The 23,192-nt window shown below is 48.1% G+C and overlaps 1 protein-coding gene across 1 annotated transcript; it reads right to left on the bottom strand.

The window, feature by feature from the left end:
- Positions 1-1,614: 1,614 nt before the first annotated feature.
- Positions 1,615-3,438, bottom strand: LOC125531503 (aspartyl protease family protein At5g10770-like). The gene is made up of 2 exons (XM_087534849.1): positions 3,264-3,438; positions 1,615-3,146 (listed from the first exon to the last, which is right to left on the bottom strand). The coding sequence occupies exons 1-2, from the start codon at positions 3,409-3,411 to the stop codon at positions 1,912-1,914; spliced, it is 1,383 nt and encodes a 460-aa protein (XP_087390975.1). The 5' UTR covers positions 3,412-3,438; the 3' UTR covers positions 1,615-1,911.
- Between the last annotated feature and the right edge of the window lie 19,754 nt (positions 3,439-23,192).

Here is a 23,192-nt window from a genome sequence, read left to right as displayed (position 1 = left end):
CATGGAAATTTAATTAGTTTAGACCATGCAAGTTTAATATATATTCGATGGCAAAAAAAATTAGTTAGACCACGGCAATATAATTAACAACACCATGGCAGTTTTTTAGATAGGATGGCAATTTGATTATTTAGACTATGGCAAATTTAATATGTATATCATTGCACTTTTGTTAGTTAGACCATGTCAACTTAATTAACTAGACCATTGTAGTCTTTTAGACAGCATGAGAAATTAATTATTTTACACCATGGCAAAAATATTGTCTATAGCCATGGCAATTTGTTAGTTAGTCCATGGCAAGTTTTCTATCTCAAAACCATTTTTTAATATCATGGACCCTGCCAATTTTATTGAACTTATCATGATTTTTTTTCACATACCATGGTAAAATACTATCAAATATATTGACATGACATTTTTTCCCTAGCCATGTCAAATTGTGTTGCTTTGCACAATCTGTCTCAACGCACGCTCTGTGTGTTTTGAAATCATGATTATGTTGTACTTTATTATTTAGAAGCATGACAACTTCAGCAACTAATAAACACATCAAAAAATACGTACAATATGTATGTTTTGAATGGTTGACTATGTGGGTAGTTTCCTTGTAAAATTGATGGTAAAACTGCATGTTAATTAAGTCCGGTGAAAAATATTAGTTTTTCCAATGCCTGTTTTTTCTAGAGCGAAAACTAGGGTTTTTTGGCCCATTTTTTTGCTCTAGACCTTATCTTTTCCAGTGAGTGGCGGGTTTGTCCATGTGGAGGGTTCACGCTGAAGGTGTCCTTTTAGTAAAAAAATGCGTTCTCTTGCTGAACCCTCACAACACGAATGAATCGTCTGCTGGGAGGTTCCGTCAAATCTGACGTTTGATAAACACGTCAAAAAATACGTACAATATGCATGTTTTGAATGATTGGCTATGTGGGTAGTTTCCTTGTAAAATTGATGGTAAAACTGCATGTTAATTAAGACCGGTGAAAAATATTAATTTTTCCAATGCCTGTTTTTTCTAGAGCGAAAACTGGGGGTTTTGGCCCATTTTTTTGCTCTAGACCTTATCTTTTCAAGTGAGCGACGGGTTTGTTCATGTGGAGGGTTCACGCTGAAGGTGCCCTTTTAGCAAACAAATTCGTTCTCTTGCTCAACCCTCACAACACGAATGAATTGTCTGCTGGGAGGTCCCGTCAAATCTGACGTTGGATAAACACGTCAAAAAATACGTACAATATGCATGTTTTGAATGATTGGCTATGTGGGTAGTTTCCTTGTAAAATTGATGGTAAAGCTGCATGTTAATTAAGTCCGGTGAAAAATATTAGTTTTCCAATGCCTGTTTTTTCTAGAGCGAAAACTGGGGTTTTTGGCCCATTTTTTTGCTCTAGACCTTATCTTTTCAAGTGAGCGACAGGTTTGTTCATGTGGAGGGTTCACGTTGAAGGTGTCCTTTTAGCAAACAAATTCGTTCTCTTGCTCAACCCTCACAACACGAATGAATCGTCTGTTGTGAGGTCCCGTCAAATCTGACGTTTGATAGTATCGGCATACAATGAAAAAAGGGCTGGGATTAGTCGGGATTAGATAAGACAGGGTGCTAATTCCAGGGATTTCGAGTTCAGGGTTCATTACCGACTCCGACTACAAGTTCAAGGTGTTCTTGAGACTTTTTCCATTCTTAAACCACCGGAAGACAATTACAAGTATGTTTTTTTCCGAGAAATTACAAGTATGTTTTGGTTGGTAGTTTGGACGTTTGCATCACGTTGCAAGTCGAAGTACTATAGTGCGCTGATGGTTTGGCTCCACTTCATGTACTATGTCACTTTTACTATAGCTCGCAGCAGCAAACAAGTATACGACGAACTTGAGATCCCAATATAGCGTCAACGGCGTGCTTGTGCGCGCCGATCAGCATGCGCCAGCCTTGAACCCCACGGCGCCGCCACCGACGTCGTACAGCACCTCGAACGTCCGCTGCTGCACGTTGCCGATGATGCCGAGGGGCCTGTCGTCGTTGTTGGCCGCGAAGGCAAGGCAGCTGCCCAGAATGATCCCGTCAGAAGCGAGGTTGACGGCGGCGCCCCCAGAGAACACCAGTACGACGGTCGGTATGCTGACGCTGGACTGGCCGCTGAAGTCGAAGCACGTGTCGAAGATGCCCATGGGCTGCGCCAGCGGGTACTGCTTCATGCCGGCCTTGAACGCCGACGACAGCGCAGAGTACGCGGTCGCCGGTAGGCGCGTGATGATTGTGCCGGAGTCCATGATCGACCCCGCGGAGAAGACCGAGGTGGGTATGCTGAGCTGCCTGCCTCCTACCCTGATGGCTTGAAGGAGCACACCGTAGTACGCCGGGACCTGACTGCTCCTCAGCATCTGTGTCTTGACGAAACCCGAGGTTGCTGCGCCGAGAGTGAGGAACCCGGACGAGTCTGAAGTCGGCGGGAGGCAGTACGAGAAGGCCTTGCCGAAGGTCCCCGCGGTCTGGGTGGCGAGCGACTGAGCGCCGCCGCCGAGCCCCATGAGCCCATCGGTCTGGTCTTTGAGAAGATTGCCCGACTCCGACTGGCTGCACCCGAACTGGAAGCTCTTGACGGTGCTGGAGCCCAGCACGAGCTTGTCGGAGCTGTAGGTCCCGGTCCCGCTCGAACCGTCGCCGTACTTGACAATGTACTGGCACTGGGAGCGGGAGGAGCAGCCGTTCCCCTGCTGGCTCCGGCGGAGCTGCGCGCAGGCGGAGGAGCTGCAGGGGAACGCGGAGTAGGTGCTCGACGAGCTGGGGTCGAAGAGCGAGTCCGCCTGGGTGTGGCACTGCGAGCACGGCTTGCACTGCACCCAGGACACGTCGCTGCCGGTGTCGATGAGCATGGTCTGGGTCATGGCCGGCGAGCCGATGCCGACGGTGATCAAGTACTCCAGCGTTCCCAGGGAGGTGCCCAGCGTGGTCGGCACGGTAACGTCCGATTGCTCCACGTCACCCGCGCCACCCTTGACGCCGGAGTACTTTCGTGTGATGTAGGCGGCTCGGAGCTGGTCACGCCGGAGCATCTCCTTCAAGGTCGGCGGCTTCGTGGAGGGCACGGGGGAGCACGGGCCGTGCCGGTGGTGCAACGGCACCGTGACGCCGCCGGATGATGGAGTCACTGAAACAGCCGAACAGAGGAAACACGATGACAAACGTGCTCAAAATATCCTCAAAATAGTGCAACGAAAACCCATGGAATTGCATGCATGTGCGTTCATAGACAATGCTACTGCACCTTTGGGCTGGGAGCAGTTGACGGTGGCAGATTTCAGAGAGCCGACGTGCAGAACCTTGTAGGTGCGAAGATCGTCCCCTCCGTGAGCAACGAGAGTGCGAAGATAGGTGCACAGCAGGAGAAGCAGTAGCTTCGGAATAGATGCCATGGCTGAGCTGCAGGTTCAGAATGCGAGCCCTGCTTTTATACGCAGTCGTATAAATAAAAGTCGGAAGTAAAATCGTATGATTCGATTGTGAAAACAAGCGTTGTATTATTTGGACAAAATGTGTGATGAACATACGTGGGAATGCTTGTGAAAACAATTATTGTATTCTTATGGTGATCGTCAGCAGCTGGTGTCCAAAGTTAGCAGCGTCAGACGTGAGTTGCCCCCTCCCCTTTCCTCCGTCGCTTTCCCTCGGGCGTCGCTAGGAGCCCCGATCCCGCGCCGCCAGCCCCTCCCCGCTCCTCCATCCCCAGCCGCCGCTGCCGTCTCATGCGGGAAGGCCGGGGGCGGCAGTCAGGGCGGCGCCCCTGCTGCGCGGCGGCAATGGGAGCCTACATGGCTGGCGGTGTGGCGGCCGCGAGCGCATGGGTGGCTTCAATGGTTGCGGATCTGGCGTCCTGTCCAGATCCGTCTCGGTACGGCCTTGGCCGGCCGGTGGCGCGAGGAATACCGGTGAGGGATGGCTGGAGGCTCCCTGCCGGCGTGCCGACAGGGGCCCTCGTCGTCACAGCGAGGCTTCGTTCGGTTCCAGCCAGCTGCGAGGTTGGGGGGACACAACTTCTGGTGAAAATCGCGCCGACTTCGGTCATGGCGGACGATGGAAGCATCTATGACGTCGTTCCCTTCTCGAGGCATCGTTGTTGCAGGTCGTGGCACCCCACTCGTAATTCTTTGGAGGAAACCCTAGATCTGGATTTACCGGATTGGACGATGATGGTATCTTTGATACCGTTATCCCTCCTAAGGGTATCGTTTTGGAGCAAGTGCTAGTTGGACGAGACAAGCGGAAGAGCGGTTTCTCATCCACCGCAAGACCGACGATGGATCCCGATGGCATGGTGCTGCGGAGGTTCGGTGACAGGCGCGTGTGGATAGATACGTGCAGGATGGTGGAGTTGTCTGGCGTCGTGGTGTCATCGACGGCAGACAGGCAAGGTCGATGGGTCAGTTTCTGCTCTGGAGATGGAGCGGTGGAAGATGGCGCCGACAACCTCTGAGAATCTGTCGGTCCAGTACGAGACCCAGTCCCAGTATGTGGCTGGGCTGGGGCATCTGACTTTAGATGTTAGGGTTTGGTGCGATTTTCGTTTGGTATTATGTCCGGATATTCAGCACAGCTTTATCAATGGGATAAGAGTAGCAACAGGTAATGTCTAGATGATAACTTCAGGCTAACTGACATTATTACTTTGTATGGCCTATGTGAATAATTAATAAGATGACCGCATGTATTGTCCAGATACAGAGACTAGACTGCGGGTCTATCTTTTTTAAAAAATGGACAAGCATAGGAGTATTTATTTATTTATTTTCAGTCGACGGAGCGCGACGTGGGTTGTATGGCAGCTTGGCTAATTTTCGTGGAATGCGGCAAAGATCGAAGCGTACAAAACGATGATGGACGTATTTCAAACCATATGCGGACCCTTTCCTGCCTGTGAACGCGACCTTTGGGGTGGTTTTCAACTGGGCAATAATGCCTCCGTGCGCGTGGGCGCCTTTGTCCGAGTACGAGGGCCCAGCCGGAGCGAGCGACGTACGCTGGTAGGAACACCGGCCGGCCGGACTTCCCATCGCGTGAGAACGTAGAGTACGAGAGCCCCGCCGGCCGGCCGGCCGGAGCAAGTATCCGACGTACCCCGGCCACACGTTTTGCTTCTCGGTCGATCGGCGAGGTGTTGCGGCGTGCTAGCTCGGGAAAACGGGGCGTGCGTCACATCGCACCGCAGCGACAACATACGGCGGGGTTGCTGTCTCCGTGGAATTCGTGCGACTGCATGCCCTGGGCTCGCGGCCGAGCTCAGCTGTGTGGCTTCCGCTGCGCCCGGATGACCGGATCCGTCCTGCATGCGTGGGGTTCGGTTGCCTGGCACCGAGGACGGGGCCGGAGACCTGCGCCGTGGACTGGAGGCAGCGATGTGCGGCGTCTCATCTAGATGAATGAGACCAAATTACGTCTCATCTAGATAAGTTCTAAGTACTCTCATAATTATATGCTTCCATGATATCAATTTAGAAATATCAAATTAAAATATTTCAAAATATTCAGAAAGAAAACCCAAGGATGTTCTCAGCATATCTGTCTACACCCTAAAAAAATTCAGATCCCAATTCGATACACAGAATGAGAATCAAAAAAGATAAATCTGTTGTGAATAGTGTATTTTTTCACACCATTCATGTTTTTTGTCTTTATTGACGCTATTCGTGCTGAATTTGTTTTTTTGTTTTTCATTGGACAGTTTGAATTTGGATCTGAATTTTTTTAGGTTTAATTGTAGACACATATGTTAAGAACATCCATAATTTTTTTCGATTTTTTCAAAACATTTTTTTAAACAATCATCGGGGGGAGAGGGCCCCCACCTGAATATATTACTCAAAGGCCCAACATGCAAGTTATATCAAAGGTTACAACGAGAGAAGAGTGAGGGAGTCCTGGATTATGGGGCCCTCGGGTGTCCGGGCTATGTGACATGGGCCGGAATGATGGGCCGTGAAGATACAAGGTAGCAGACCTTCCCCCATGTCCGGATAGGACTCTCCTTTGTGTGGATGGCACGATTGGCGTCCGGATGTATGCTTTCCTTTCTCTGTAGACCGACCTTGTATAAGCCTAGGCCCCTCCGGTGTCTGTATAAAACAGAGGGTTTAATCCGTAGAGGCTATCAGAATTCATATAGACTAGATATCTAGGGTTTAGCCATTACGATCTCGAGGTAGATCAACTCTTGTAACCCCTATACTCATCAAGATAAATCAAGTAGGAAGTGGGGTATTACTTCTATTAAGAGGGCCCGAACCTGGGTAAACATCGTGTCCCCTTTGTCTCCTCACTAGTAGAAAAAGGGTCAAATGTCAAGCACATTAGAGCAGGTTTGATTTTGAGCCGACACTAATGTATGCATTAGTGCCGGTTCCAACGGCTAGCCGGCCGCTCTCATTAGTACCGGTTTGTGGCGAACCTTTAGCACCGGTTCATGCCACGAACCGGTACTAAAGTGAATGGTGGCAGGATGTTGTCAGTCTGGGGCCCCTCCAGCATCTTTAGTACCGGTTCGTATCACGAACCGGTACTAAAGGTCGTCCTACATAAACCCTTCGTCCACCCGAGCTCGCTCTATTCTTCCCCTTTCCCCTCTCATCTCTGTTCTTCCCCTCTTCCTCTCGAGCTCATCACACATTTTGCCCAAAATTTGTCAAGATTTGAAGGCCCCCATCTATTCAAATGATCACAAAGGTTAGCAACTTTGTCCTTTCATCTCCCATTGCTAGATTAGCTCTTGCAATGCTTTATATAGTGATTAACTTGTGAGTTTAGTAATTTGGGATGAATTATATGTGCTAGTATTTGATTTATATGCAATTTGAGGTCAAAAATAACACTTAGTTTGCATATGTAGGTGTGGTTTACTTAGTGCCTTCTAAATCTCCGTCGATCGCCCGCACCGTCCCGTCGCCGGCACAACCTTGCGGTGAGCCTCTTGTTCATGAATGTTTTATATAAAATATTATGCTTGTGTGATTTGGATATATAGTTACTCGTATAATTATCTTACCCGTACGTTGTTTGTTATACATAGTGCCATGGTTTTGATATCAGTCCCCGTCGGCCCTCGTCCTTATTATGATTCAGATGTGGTATAATCTCTTTTAAAACTATTTGTTACATTTCGTGTTTATGAAAAATTATGTCCATCAAGTTGACATAGATATTTGTATGTAGGAGGTATGTGAACCGGAAATTCCAACCGACCCTATTGTCGAGAGGTTAAATTTAGTTGAAAGAGAAAACGATGATTTGAAAGAAAAATTGAAAAGAATTGAGGGGGAGAAGATGGAATTGGATCTGCATGTTGCCGATGTCGTCGATGATCACAAGATCAAGATGGAGAAAATGTGCTTGAAGATTAGAAAGATTAGAAAATATGCCATTCATAGTGAGGCTTGGTATAATTATGCTGTTGGATCAATTGTTACCTTAGTTGTGATCTTGATCGCATTTGTTGTTGCATTTAAATTCTTTAGCTAGAGAGTTATTTGTTTGTTGCATTTAAGTGTTGTATGAACTATATATATGTATGAACTTTATGTATGAACTTGTATTAATTTGGTCTTTTCGGTGTTATGTAATGAAGATGAGCCGACAATGGATGTATGATGACCGATGCTCTCCCGAGTTCATTAATGGCGTGCAAACTTTTCTTCTTGCGGCTGAGGCAAACAAGCGTGCGGATGGTTTTATGCCTTGTCCATGTGCTGTTTGTAAGAATGATCACAATTACTCTACGTCAAGAACCATTCACGTCCACCTGTTTAAGTACGGTTTCATGCCCCACTATAATGTTTGGACCAAGCACGGAGAAAGAGGGGTTCTGATGGAAGACAATGAAGAAAAAGAGGACGACGACAGCTATCCTGGACACGGGTTCCCTGAATACGATAATACAGCAATGGGGAAGAAGCTGAGCCGACAATGCGGGAAGAAGCTGAAGAAGAGGCATCAGATGAGCCCGCTGATGATCTAGGTCGGGCCATTGCCGAGGCAAAGAGAAACTACGCAAGTGATTTGGAGAAGAAGAAGTTGGAGCGCATGTTAGAGGATCACAAGAAATTGTTGTACCCAAATTGCGAAGCTGACAAGAAAAAGTTGGGCGCCACATTGGAATTGCTGCAATGGAAGGCAGAGAATGGTGTACCTGACAAGGGATTTGGAAAGTTGCTGGTAATGATAAAGAATATGCTTCGAAAGGACAACGAATTGCCCGAGAGTACGTATGAAGAAAACAAGGCTATCTGCCCTCTAGGGTTAGAGGTGCAGAAGATACATGCATGCCCTAATGACTACATCCTCTACTGCGGTGAGTATGAGGATTTGAACACTTGCCCGACATGCGGTGCATTGCGCTATAAGATCAGTCGCGATGACCCTGGTGATGTCGAGGGCGAGCCCAGGAAGAAGATTCCTGCCAAGGTGATGTTGTATGCTCCTATAATACCACGGTTGAAACGTTTGTTCCAAAACAAAGAGCATGCCAAGGAGATGCGATGGCATAGAGAAGACTATAAGAAAGACGGAAAGTTGAGAGTACCCGCTGACGCGCAGGTCGCAGTGGAGAAAAATCAAGAGAAAGTACGGGAAGGAGTTTGCAGATAACGCAAGGAACGTATGGTTTGGTCTAAGCGCAGATGGCATTAATCCTTTTGGGGAGCAGAGCAGCAACCATGGCACCTGGCCTGTGACTCTATGTTTGTATAACCTTCCTCCTTGGTTGTGCATGAAGAGGAAGTTCATTATGATGCCAATGCTCATCCAAGGCCCTAAGGAACCCGGCAACGACATTGATGTGTACCTAAGGCCATTAGTTGAAGAACTCTTACAGCTGTGGAATGGAACAGGTGTACGTGCGTGGGATGAGCACATGGGGAAGAATTTGACCTAAAGGCATTGCTGTTCGTGACCATCAATGATTGGCCTGCTCTCAGTAACCTTTTAGGATAGACAAACAAGGGATACCGCGCATGCACGCACTGTTTGGATGATACCGACAGTATATATTTGGACAATTGTAGGAAGAATGTGTACCTGGGAAATCGTCGATTTCTTCCGAGCAGGCATCCTGAAAGAAGGGAGAGCATTTCAAAGGTGAGGCGGATCACCGGACGAAGCCTCGCCACCGTACTGGTGCTGATGTACATGATATGATCAAGGATTTGAAGGTAGTCTTTGGAAAGGGTCCTGACGGACAACCTGTTCCGAATGGCGCTGACGGACGCGCACCCATGTGGAAGAAGAAATCTATATTTTGGGACCTGTCCTATTGGAAAGACCTAGAGGTCCGCTCCACAATCGACGTGATGCACGTGAAGAAAAATCTTTGCGTGACCCTGCTTGGCTTCTTGGGCGTGTATGGGAAGACAAAAGATACACCTGAGGCACGGGAGGACTGTTGGGGATCGTTGAAGAAATTAAAAAAATTCTACGCATCACCAAGATCAATCTATGGAGTAACTAGCAACGAGAGGGGAGTGCATCTTCATACCCTTGAAGATCGCGAGTCGGAAGCATTGCAAGAACGCAGTTGGAGGAGTCGTACACGTAGCGATTTAGATCGCGGCCGAATCCAATCTGAGCACCGAACAACGGTGCCTCCGCGTTCAACACACGTGCAGCCCGGTGACGTCTCCCGCGCCTTGATCCAGCAAGGAGGAGGGAGAGGTTGAGTAAGAAGGCTCCAACAGCAGCACGACGACGTGGTGGTGATGGAGTGGCAGTTCTCTGGCAGGGCTTCGCCAAGCTCACGCGGAGGAGGAGAGGTGTTGGGGAGGGGAGGGGCTGCGCCTTGGATGTGGTGCTGCAGCCCTCCCCTCGTCCCTCTATTTATAGGGAGAAGGGGGAAGGGGGGCCGGCCCCTCTAGATGAGATCTAGAGGGGGTGGCGGCCAAGGGGGAGGGGGCTTGCCCCCCAAGCAAAGGAGGGCGCCCCCCTTTAGGGTTCCCCCCAAACCCTAGGCGCATGGGCCCTAGGGGGGAATGGTGCCCAGCCCACTAGGGGCTGGTTCCCTGCCACCTACAGCCCATAAGGCCCTCCGGGGCAGGTGGACCCTCCCGGTGGACCCCCGGAACCCCTCCAGTGGTCCCGGTACAATACCGGTATACCCCGAATACCGGTATAGTGCACCTTTATAGTCACCCAGTTACGTTCATGGGAGTCCTAAAGAAATATGTTCATAACCGTGCTAGGCCAGAAGGAAGCATCTCCAAGGGCCATGAAAATGAGGAGGTCATTGAGTTTTGTATTGACTTTATTCCTGACCTTAAGCCGATTGGTGTTCCTGAATCACGACATAAGGACAGACTGGATGGAAAAGGGACACTAGGAGGGAATCAAATAATATGTATGGACGGACATTCTCTCACTGAAGCACACTACACAGTTCTACAGAATTCTGCCTTGGTGGCTCTGTATATGGACGAACACAAGAATTTTCTACGCTCCAAACACCCGAAGCGGTCTGATGACTGGATTACACATGAACAAACCAGGAGTTTCGCCGGCTGGTTGCAGACACGTACCATGCATGATGTCTCTATTGAAGATGACCTGTACTCGCTGTCCCAGTTACCATCTTCAGATATAATGACTTTCAAAGGGTATGAGATAAATGGTAATACATTTTACACGATCTCCCAAGATAAGAAGAGCACCAACCAAAACAGTGGTGTCCGCTTTGATGCAAGAACCAAGATGGGAAAGGAAACATATTATGGTTACATAGAGGACATATGGGAACTTGACTATGGACGTGGTTTGAAGGTCCCTTTGTTTCGGTGCAAATGGGTCAATATGACACGAGGCGGGGTAACGGAAGACCCGCAGTACAGAATGACAACAGTGGATCTCAACAATCTTGCGTATGCATACGAACCATTCGTCCTAGCTAATGATGTGGCACAGGTTTTCTATGTGAAGGACATGTCTACCAAGCCGAGAAAAAGAAAAGATAAGGAAGCGAATGCATCATACGATGAGCCAAAGCGCCACATAGTTCTTTCTGGGAAGAGAAACATCGTGGGAGTGGATGAGAAGACAAACATGTCAGAAGATTATGAAAAGTCTGATGAAATTGCTCCATTCACAGTGAATATTGACCCGAGCATCCAGTTAAATGATGAAGATTTTCCATGGCTATGGCGCAAAGGGACACACGAAGAAAAAGTTTCACACCCAAAGATCTGGGATGTGATCGGCTTCACTATCACTTTCTTCTGTGTTTCACACCCAGGAGGGAATCTCTGTAATAGTTAGGGTAGTTATGTGTTTTGGCATTTGAAACGCGAAGAAATTTTATGTGCAAACAAACTCAAAAAAGGTTGAAAGTTGGCATGGTATCATAATTTCACCCACATAGCATGTGCAAAAAAGTAGAGAGGGTTACCGCAAAAACTGGATGCACTTCATGTACAAAATGGACAATCTCTTTCGAAGTATCAGGGTTTCGGACGAAAACTCATCTGTTACAAAGGCATTTCATTTTTTAAATAACCTAAGAATTACCAAATTGAATAAAATAATAAAACACACTAATATTAAACATAAGAAAAAGGAATCACTGAAAAATCTATTTTTAAAGTTAAGTTATTCACAAACTAGTGATTCACACAAATTTCAAATAATTCAAAATTTAAACAATTAAAATTTGAAAACTACCGACACTAACAGAAAGTTTGTAATTTTTTGTACCTAAAGCAAAAATATTCACAAAGAAACTCTAAATACAACAAAAAACAACTCAAAAATAAATAAACCAAAAATAAATAAAGCATAAAAAATTGGAAAATAAAAAGCCCACCTACTAGGCCAGTGCGGCCTGCATACAACTAGAAACCCAACCTGTAGTTGGGCCAGGACGCAGGCCTGCAAGCCTAGTAGGCCCACAGGCAGAGTAGGAGAGGTAGGCCTGGAAGGCCTGCTTTTGAGAGGAGCTCAATGCAGTGCCCGCGCTGGGGCTCATAAACTGGTCTTGGCTCTCCTCCACTAGCGAGGTGGGACTAAACTTCTGCGCCCCTAGCCTGGCAGCGCACCCCCTTTAGTACCGGGTCGTGGCTCCTACCGGTACTAAAGGGGGGGGGTCTTTAGTACCGGTTGGTGCTACCACACGGTACTAAAGGGGGGCACTTCCCGTCGCTTAGCCTGGCCAAAACAGACTTGGTGGCTCCAACCGGTACTAAAGGGGTATTCTATATAAGAAAGCACTTCAAAAAAAATTCAGTTTCTCATCTCTCCCTCTGCTTCTTTCTCCTCCGCCCCGTCGCCACCGCCCCTCGTCGCCGCCCCCGTCGCCGTCCCTGTTGCCGCCACGGCCGTCCCCGTCCCCGCCGTCCGTCACCGTCCCCGCCGCATCGCCCGCCCCGCCCCGTCGTCCCGCCGTCCCCGCCCGGCCCGTCCCCATCACCGTCGTCGCCGCCCCGTCCCCATCCCCTTCGTCACCGCCCATCGCCGTCCCCATCGCCGCCCCCTGTCGCCGCGCCTCGCCGGTGAGCTCCTGCCCCAGCCGCCATGTCCACACACACATTGTTTTTTAGTTTTTTAGTTATAGAAATTTTTCTGTTTTTTAGTTATATAAATATTTATAGAAATGTTAGCAATTTTTCTATTTTTTAGTGATAGAAATATTAGAAATGTTATAGAAATGTTAGAATTTGCATATAGAATTTTACTTATCACAATCCAATCATTTAAAAATGTTACTTTTTGCGGGCATATAGTATTTGTTCTCGACGATGCCCGGCCCGCATCCTTGCCGTCGACCCGTTCGGGACAACATCGGGTTGAACCATGTCCGGGACTGGGCTCCGCCGGGCTGGCACTAGGAGGTGCTACCTGGAGGGGCGCGCCGCTTGGTGAGGAACCCGGCCCCGTCAGAGGTGGTGCGTTGTCGTGTCATGGAGGAGGACAAGCACGTCCATCGCTACATGGCTGCTATGGACGTCAGGTTCTCCAATACCTGGCAGGTTCTTTGGGCAGATGAACGGAGATATGATGCTGTGATGGTTCCTTCTCTTTGGGTGTCCACCGCCCGCCCCAGGAACCGCGAGTGGCCTAGATTCTTCTGTAGTATTCGATCTTTATTAGGTACCTAGCCAATGATGTATTCGATATATAATATTCGAGACGATGTATTCGAGATTATATATATTATTAGAGATGATGTACTGGAGATTATATAGTATTCGAGACGATGTATTCGAGATTATATATTATTCGAGACGATGCATATTATGCACTATATGATTCAGTTTTTCCTTATTGATTGCATCCATGCATTGTAACTTGAATACTAAATTGTTTTATATTTCTTCTGTATTAGTTAAGTAAAAGCTATGGCGGACAATACTGGCAGAGAGGGAGAAGAGGCCCTATTCGAGATCATACGCAACCCTACTAGGCCAGATGATCTGAATGAAGCAGATGACGGCTCCCAATATCTGAACAATACCGGGGAGGGTGATGATAAGATATTCAATCTCAACGACCGAGCTGATGAAGCCATGAACTATGATTATGATTATCATGACGTAGACAATGATTATGATGACACAGACAATGTTGATCTTGAAATAACAAAGACTACCGGCGAGGTATATTTATATAAGCGGGCATCTAGTGATCATCACATGTTTTTTTGATTTGAAGATATATTAACGAATCGATTTTTCTTCTTTCAGCCCTCCGGATCGAGAAAATATGCTTCTACAGACAGCAGGACAAAGCGAGGCCCGGGCAAAAAGTTGAAGGAGGGTGTAAAGTACAACATCGATTCCATCAAAGCTAGTGGTGAACCCCTCGCGCCTAAGAACATTGCGAACAAGTTCATTCATCAGTGCGGAGTTCTTGTGAAGGACCAACTCCTGATCTCCATTCAAGAATGGAAAGAGCCAAAAACTAAACGTCCAGATGCTACTTGGGTCGACGACAGAGCAAAATAAAAGCTTTGGGAATCTCTGATGGAACATTTCACCCTACCAGATTATTTCACTGATGCAGATGTGCAGAAAGTCAAGGACGCTGCTCTTAAGAAGATGGCAATTGCATTCAACACCCACAAGAAAACTGTATGGGCCAACTACCTCGCTGCAGAAAGGAAGACTCTAGAATTCAAGGGAACACTGGAGAAGCAAAGATAACACTGGCCCGCTTTCATGAAATTCAAGGAATCAGAATTATCTAAGGAATGGTCGAGAAAAAACAAGGCCAATGCCGCAAAAAAGACACAGTTCCATATGCTGGGGCCAGGTGGCTATGCGATGGCAATGCCTAAGTGGGATAAGTCTGAGCAAGATATGGTGGATGCAGGGGTCACTCCAGTTACTAGGAGCTGGCCCCCAGGTGCAGAACTTGGTTCTATGCGCATGGGGGGCGTTGGACCCGAAGACAGGACTGGTTTCGAAGAAGGCAAGTCTAAAAGGAGCCAAACAAAAGTTACTTGACGCGATAGAAGATGCTCAAAAGGGGGTGTTCACGCCCAACAGAGAGAACAATGAGCTTATGCGCGCCCTGGGAAATCCTAAACACCCGGGAAGAACACGAGGCAAGGGCGTTATTCCCTGGTATGAGGGCTTTTCGGAATGGAACGACGACTACAGGACCCGTGCAAGAAAAAAGATGGAGGGGGAGAAGAAGAGGAAGCTGGAGGAGGAACAGATGAAGCATGACATAGAACGCCTTCAAGGCCTAGAAGAAAGGCACGCGTACTTGGCACTCAAATTCCAGCTGCAGCAGCAGCAGATCGACTCACTTAGCCAGGAAAGGGGGTCTCAGCGGCAGGAGCAAGCGGATGATCGTCCAGCATTGGATAGCACCATCCCATCCATGCCGAGAAGCAGCCTTGGTCCCGCCCCGGGTGACGCACTGCTGAATACATACCCTGTGGATGACATCATAGAGAACACTAACTATGAGCTACACTTCAAAATGAAGAACATATCCATGAAGGTGACGGACACCGTTGCTTTTACAAATACCCCCGAAGCAACCTTCCATTGCACCCCGATTCCAGCGGGCTATGCTCGTGTCTTGGTTGATGAGGTGGTGGACCAATATTCGGGGCTAGAGCTTGACATTCCTGGAGGTGACGATGAGTACACACTGGGAGAGGCCATACATCGTACCATCCTATGGAGAAAGGATTGCATCATCTTTCGAAGTCCACCGACACCGAGTGAGCCGACTCCTCCTCGAAGTCCGCCACCGAGTCAGGGGACTCCCGCTCCTCCAAGTCCACGAACGCGTGAGCCGACTCCTCCTCGATGTCCACCACAGTGTCTGCAGACTCCTGCTCCTCCAAGTCCACGAACGCATGACACTACTAGGGAAAAGCCTAGCAGCAGCGCGGGTTTTCGGCCTTTTAGTAGCGCGGGGGCCGGCGCTACTAATAAGGCGCTACAGCTAACGTATAGCAGTAGCGCTGGTCCACCCACGCTACTGCTACACAAGTGTTGCAGCAGCGCTCTTAAAGGAACCTCGCTGCTGCTAATAGCTATAGCGTGCTTCCCCTGTGCGCGCTACTGCTAACTTTTCTCCACTCGCTACTGCTAATTTTAGTAGTTTTTTGTTTTTTTTCTGGCATATTTGTTTTGTATTTGAACAGGCTTTATAGAAGAATCTTTAGCACATACAAATGTCATCATGATACACATACAAATGCCTGCGAGACCACAAATGTAATCATAGCATATACATACAAATAGTCTCGTCATAATCATCATCCAACACAAAGTGGTATCTTGTCATCATCTCGAAAATAGCGATACATGCAAGTCTCGAATACTTGCAACTACAACGTCATCCATCTAAACAAAGGTATACGTGAGAAGAGCTATCACTATGAGTGAGAGCGGAACTATGCAATACATGAGATGGCGGTTACGAGTCCTCTCTCGCGCTAGCGTGAACCTCAAGTAACTAGCTTCTCCTTCTTGTCTGCTTTTGAAGCCTTTATGGCTGGCGTCCGAGAACCCATTCACTTGCGCCTGACACTCATGCCACTCATTGTACACCCCCGGAACCTTCCCTTTGTACACGACATAGCAGTTCCATCTCGCCATCAAGAAACTAGGCACCTGTTAGAGATGCATGTTCATGAAGAGGATGTACAATCATATATATGCAACAAAATATACTAGAGAACACCGAAAAAGAAAGGGTTAGCAACTAGATGCAACATACAGTATGCAAATTAATTAACTAGAGGTACGCGGGTCATCGTACGCAAACTAACAAAGTAGCGTTACGCAAGTTCGGCAGGGATCATGGACATCACAAAGTTGCATCGCTACAAATAGTATACAAGTTCAACCGACACATATCATCATCATCGACATCATAAATCACTAGAAGTTCCATCCTTCCATATCATCGAGGATGGACCCTAGCTTCTTGAACGGCGTGAGGTCTAGACGTTGCATGCCTATGCGAGTTCGGATGTCAGCTCGCGATATAGGGCCGTGGTGGAACATCCCCTTCTCATCGACGACTTCTTTCATGATGATCGTCGCAATGTCGCTTTGGATGCGAAAGAAGTCATCTCTAAGTTTATAATCCGCTTCTCCATGAGATTCTAGCCACTTGTGGATATGATCATCATTTCTTCTTCTCATGTGAAGTTAGTTTTATGCGTGAAACCCATCTTCTTGTTCCTTTGTTTCCTGATCTGCATGTGGCCACCTCTAAAGCTGAAGCCTTGGAGAGCATCATCTAGAATATTCATTATGTGGGTGTAGTCTTTTTTCTCGTAGTCTCTGGAAGGGTCAAAATACACGGCGTGGGAGACTTGCGGATAAAGAACGATAAGGACGGCGCGCCCGTTGCTGCGGGGAAAAGACACCTCAAATTATTCCCCATAGAGAGAGAAGGAATGATTGAAATGTATGAAAGGGTTGTTCGAAACTGACTTACTTTGGATGGTAAGGCACGAGGACAATTTCGGCATGACCTTTGCTAAAAAAATGGACATATCGAGCGCCTGAAATTCACCGGAACGGAAATGAATCAACATTCCGGCGTAACATAGGCAACTCGGATCATTTACCAAAACATGACATGTCCAAAACATGACATATCCACATATCACATGTCCAGTTCAAATTTGCATATAAATTCAGCAAATTTTGAAACCTGTCTAAATTCATAACTAAATAGATAACCTAATTAACATAACTAAAACCTAAGTAAATTAATCCTAGCTAGCAGAGAGAGAGGGGGGGTGGTTTACAGAGGGTGCAGGGCGAGGAGGCAGGCCCGACGACGGCCGAGGTTGGGAGGGGAGGAAGCAGAGGAGGGAGGCGAGGGCCGGCGGGTCGGGGGCGAGCGCGCCTGGGTCGGGGGCGGCGGGGTCGGGGGCGAGCGCGGAGGGGTCGGGCGCGGCGGGGTCGGGGGCGGCGGGGTCGGGGGCGAGCGCGCCGGGGTCGGGGGCAAGCGCGCCGAGGTCGGGGGCGGGCGCGGCGGTGTGACGGGGCCGGGGAAGAGAGAGTGGGGATTTGGGGGGAAAGAGGCGGGATGAAACAGGGAGAGGGAGAATTTTGGGTTAAGTGGACGTAGCAGTAGCGCGTTTACACGAAACGCGCTACTACTATTACGAGCAGCTATAGCGATTTTCTGCAGAAACCGCTACTGCTACCTTGACGAGCTGTAGCTCTTTTTCACTAAAGCGCTACTGCTATAACCAGTTTCCCTTTTTTCTTTTCCTCAGCATAATAGGAACATATATATTACATCATTGGACCCTTGCATAATAATGGCTAAGTGTGTATACAAAATAGGAACATATATATATATTACATCATTGGACCCATGCATAATAATGGCTAATTAAGTGTGTATACAAAATAGGAACATATATATATTACATCATTTGACCGATTTCTCAGCGCTGGCGTTTTCGTTTTTGAGTCAGCTTCTTTCCCTTCTTATTCGTTGAAGAATAATTGAGCCCCTCATTGTGACTTTGCCTTTTCCATGGAGTACGATTTTTCTTTGGTAATGTAGTATTGATTCTTCTTTTGACGTATACTTCATCATCATCGTCATCTTCCCTCATTGGGTTGCCGTACTGATCATAGTCTTCCTCGTTGGCGACTCCATCCATTCCAATGATGTTTCTTTTGCCTTTCCTCACGACAACACGACTGGGATTGCATGGGTCGGTTATGAAGAAGCATTGTGTCACGTGCTTAGCGTGTACCCATGGCTCCTTTTTTGCGATAGCGTTCATGGTAGCGCTCTTGGTGTCGGGTATAGTCATGGTAGTGAAAATCCAGCTTTCTCTTTCGACATTCTTAGCCCATCTGACACGGAACATCGTCGTGTTGTGCAGTCCAGAGTAGTCAAGCTCCCAGATCTCCTCGACCCTTCCATAAAATCGTTCAGTTGCGCCGTTGTCGCTGCCGGTCATGCATTCCATCGTCACCCCTGAGTTCTGATATTCATCACTGCCCATATCTTTGGCCTCCGTGTAGAACGTGTATCCGTTGATATCATATGCCTGATAGGTTACGAGGTTGGGAGAGGGGCCATGTGCTAAGGCGTATATGAGCAATCCGTCCTTAGAGCCCTCCTCCGGGGGATTAGCAATAATATGCTCTTTGAACCAATGCAGGAAAGTGGAGTTGTGCTCTCTAGTAACTTCGGCGTCCGTCCTGCATACCCCCTGGTCACGATACTTCTTTGCGATAATTTCTTTGTGCAGTGCCACGAAAGGATCTACCTCGTCTAGGTGTTGTAGCACGACCAAGTTTTCTCTGTCAAAGTCGCTGCATCGATCTGAGTATGCCACGTGCAGTTCCCTGCGACCGTTGCAGTGACCTTCTCCTTCGAGCCTCCCATCGTGCTTGTTAACGGGCAAACCAACACTAACACCAGGCGGCTGGTCTGCGCCATATAGAAAATTCTCACAAAAAGAGATGCACTCTTGTGTCAAATAGCCCTGGACGATGCTTCCATCCGGACAGGACATGTTACGAACGAATCCTTTGATGATCCCATTCATCCTCTCAAATGGCATCATGTTGTGCAGGAATGACGGCCCCAGGTCTATTATGTCATCCACAATATGGACACACAGATGCACCATCACGTCAAAGAACGCGGGCGGGAAGTACATCTCAAGCTCATTCAGTATCACAATGATCTCTTCCTGTAGCCTTCGGAGCTGCTTCACACTGATCGACTTTCGAGAGATGACGTCGAAAAAGTTGCAGAGACCAATAAGCGTGTCACGGACGTGCTTGTCCATTATCCCTCTAAGGGCAACATGTAATATCTGCATCATCATCACATGACAGTCATGAGACTTCATCCCGCTGAACCTTTTCTTGTCCGTGTCTAGATATCTACTTATCTTGCCACAGTAACCGGAACTAACTTTGACTCCGGTAAGGCACTTAAAGAATTGATTGATCTTAGCCTGACTTAAGGTGAAGCAAGAAGGGGGGCAATAATCCTCATTCTTTATTTTGTTGCCCTTCTTCTCCCGCGTCTCTGTCTCGTCTGACATTTTACGGGGCGGCATGTGCAGATCTTCCCTGATTTTCAAATCTTGCAAGTCTTTTCTTGCCTTCGGCCCATCCTTGGTCTTATCCGGCATGTTCATCAGTGTTGCGAGCAAGCTCTCAAGGACATTCTTACAGATATGCATTTGATCAAGGCAATGAGGTGTATCGAGTTTGTGCCACTACTCCAAGTCCCAGAACACAGACCTCGTCTTCCGTACCTTCAGCAGCGGCTCCGGCGCCTTTCTCATCGTCTTTCCCGGCGCGGGGCACTCCTTCCAGTTTTTCAACAGCTCATCGATTTCGGCACCGCTCCGCTTACATGGAGGTCCTCGATGCTCAGCGTGACCATTGAATAGATCTCCACGGTTTCTCCACGGGTCGTCCTGTTCGAGCCATCTTCGATGCCCCATGTACACGATTTTCCCAGACCCGCCACCTTTCCTTGACGTTAGCTGCTGAGACGTCGTATCATCCATGCACCATGTGCATCCGCAATATCCATGGCACACCTGGCCTGCCACATATCCGTAACCAAGATAGTCGTGCACTGTCGTGATCAGCGCGGCTCTCATGTTGAAATACTCGCCTTTGCTGGCGTCCCATGTCTTGACCGGTGTTTTCCATAACGTCTCTAACTCCTCCTGAAGTAGCCCCAGATACAAATTAATATTATTTCCTAGTTGTTTCGACCCTTGAATAAGCATGCTCATGTGAATGTACTTTGATTTCATGCACAACCAGGGGGGAGGTTGTACATCCATACAAACACGGGCCATGTGCTATGGTTGGTGCTCTGGTTGCCAAACGGATTCATGCCATCGGTACACGCGCCGAGCACGATGTTCCTCGCATCACATTCAAAATACCGATAGAAGCTGTTCAACGCTCTCCACTGGCTTCCATCCTTGACGTGTCTCAGCTTCGGATCATCTCCATCGTCGGGCTTCTTCCTCTCCGCATGCCAGCGCATTAGCTTTGCTTCCTTGGGATCTACAAAATACCTCTGGAGATGGGGAGTGATCGGTAAGTACCATACCACTTTCTGGGGACATTTCTTCCCGTCCTTCTTGTATCGAGAAGCATTGCACACCGGACAACTTGTTTTTTTCCGCATGCTCCTTCCGATAAATTATGCAATCGTTGATGCATGCATGGTATCTAACGTGTGGCAGATCAAGAGGGCACATGATCTTCTTGGCCTCATCAACACTACTAGGACATAGATTACCCTCGGGAAGAACATCCTTTAGGTACTTGAGATGCTCATCGAGGCTAGTGTCGGTCCATTTGTTTTTAGCCTTCGTCTTCAGCAGTTGGAGCGTGAAACTCAAGCGGGTCACCTCAGGATTGCAACCATCATACAATGGAGTGTTCGAGTCTACCACCAGTTGCTCCAGCTTAGCCTCCTCTCTAGAAGCAGCTCTCTCAGTACCCGTCTCCTTGCGAAGCAATGCTTGAACATGAGGGTCCCGCACGATTGAACTTAGTATCGACGAACTCTGCTGCGTGGAGTCCATGTCGTTCTCTCCGCTGCCATGTCCGGCCCCTTCTCCGCCGCCATGTCCGGCCTCTTCCCCGCCGCCATTATCGATCATCTCTTCGTCTTGCCCCGTGTCATCATTGCCTGCCCTGTCGGCATCCTCAACATCGTCATCCTCATCTTCAGTTATCCACCGAGTATAGCCATCCATGAAACCAGTCATGAGCAGGTGCGCTTCGACACGACCATCGACATGGGGGTCAAGCCAAACTATTCCTTTGCATTTTCGACATGGACATAAAACCTCTGTCAGGTTATTTTCCTTCATGTCCTGCACCGCCGACCGCAACCACCTGTCCACCATCGTTCCACTGACCATCGTCAACTCTGCACGGTAATAATAAACAAATTGATTATAAAAATGCGTGCATTCATCAAAGTCATACAAAAATTTGGCATGACCTTCCTTAAAAATAGGACATATATAGATCTAGAGTTTGCCCGGAATTCGCCGAAATGGAAATAAATCGACATTTCGGCAAAACATAGGCAACTCAAACGCACAATTTGGCGTCAACTCATGCCACACACACAATTTCCATAAAAATATCACACACACATGCATAAACATATTTCCATTTTGCAAAAGCATGAAATATTAATCACACCTCTATCTCGAGATCGAGCACACGGTGGAGATGATGATGTAGGGAGGTCAAAAGTGCACAAAGCTCTTCTTAACAAAGAAAGATCTAGTTAGGGGGGCAAATAGGTCACTTAACTAAATGCTACATCTACCTAGCTAGCTAATTTGGGAGGAGACAACTTCAACTAGTGGAGGGGGGAGGAAAAAGAGAAAGGAGATGAATTAATGGAGGTGGTGTAGTTATAGCTAGGAGTAATGAAGAGAGAGAAAGGTAGGTAGAAGAGGGAGAGTAATGGGGGGAGAAGTATTGAGGAAGAAGAAGAGTGAGAGAGGGAGGATGTGGGAGGTAGGGGAAAGGGAGGAGAGGAGATGGGGAGGGGGAGGTGGAAAAGGTGGTGGGTCCTGCGTCTTAGCAGTAGCGCGGGAGAGAAAGCGCGATGCTGCTAAGAGCGTAGCAACATCGCGCTTTCCTGTCACGCGCTACTGCTAAACGGGCCAACCCTGTGCACAATTTCAAAATTAGCAGCAGCGAGGTGACAAAAAAGCGCGCTACTACTATGGCATTAGCAGCAGCGGGCTCCCTGGCGCCGCGCTACTGGTAAACTTATGTCGTTTGTATACTGTCGGTGGATTTTTGTAGCAGCGCGGTTTAAGCGTCACGCACTACTGCTAAGTTTGCACCAGTAGCGAGCTTTCCGTAGCCGCGCTGCTACTACTTAGCAGCAGCGCCTGTTTTTATGCCGCGCTACTGCTAAGATTCTGTGTATAAGGTTTTCCCTAGTAGTGTGAGCCGACTCCTCCTCGAAGTCCGCCACCGTGTCAGCAGACTCCCGCTCCTCCATGCACTACAAAAAAAATACACTTCCTTGATGATACGTGTTTGTCACAGTAGGTCCCGTTTTTTGTCATGCATGTACATCCATGACAAATTTATGACAGAATCAAGATAGTCATACATGTGCTGTCGTAGAAGTGTTCCATGACATTACCAAAATTATCATCACGGAAGTGTCCACTTCCATGATGATAAATCACGCATCACATAAGTGCTTTCGTCAAGGGTGACCGACACGTGGCATCCACTGTAACGAACATCGTTAAGCTATCGGGTCGGGTTTTGGATCCGATAACCCGTTAACAGCCCCGACCAATGGGGATTTTCCACGTGTAAAATCATCATTGGCTAGAGGAAACACGTGTCAGCTCATCATTGGGACAGATGTCATCCACACACTGGACAGAAGGCGCCTATGATACGTTGACACGTGGCACGACCCAACAGTGGCCCATTCCTATGAAAAGGCCGGCCCGTTTGACTTGGTCAAAAGCTGGCGGGCCGGCCCATGGAAAGCCTGTTAACGGCCTGTTCGCATATAGCCCATTTACAGCCCGCTAACCCAAGGCCCGTTATGCCCTATCCGAATTAGGCCCAGTAGCGTCATCTGGGCCATCCAATATGATTCTAGCCCGTTTTCACTTCTGGCCCATGTATAGCCCATGACGTCTTTCGGCCCATATGAGGCCCTTTGTAACTCTTGGCCC

This window comes from Triticum urartu, chromosome 7A (assembly GCF_056163025.1).
Source record: "Triticum urartu cultivar PI428250 chromosome 7A, HENAU_Tu73, whole genome shotgun sequence".
Lineage (NCBI taxonomy): Eukaryota > Viridiplantae > Streptophyta > Magnoliopsida > Poales > Poaceae > Triticum > Triticum urartu.
This window is presented reverse-complemented; position numbering and strand designations above follow the sequence as displayed.

What these genes read in the sequence shown, in the direction of transcription:
- LOC125531503 (XM_087534849.1), bottom strand. Translation starts at nt 3,411, where the DNA reads ATGGCATCTATTCCGAAGCTACTGCTTCTCCTGCTGTGCACCTATCTT. An exon ending in CAACTGCTCCCAGCCCAAAG is followed by an intron (nt 3,147 to 3,263) that starts GTGCAGTAGCAT and finishes CGGCTGTTTCAG; the next exon opens with TGACTCCATCATCCGGCGGC.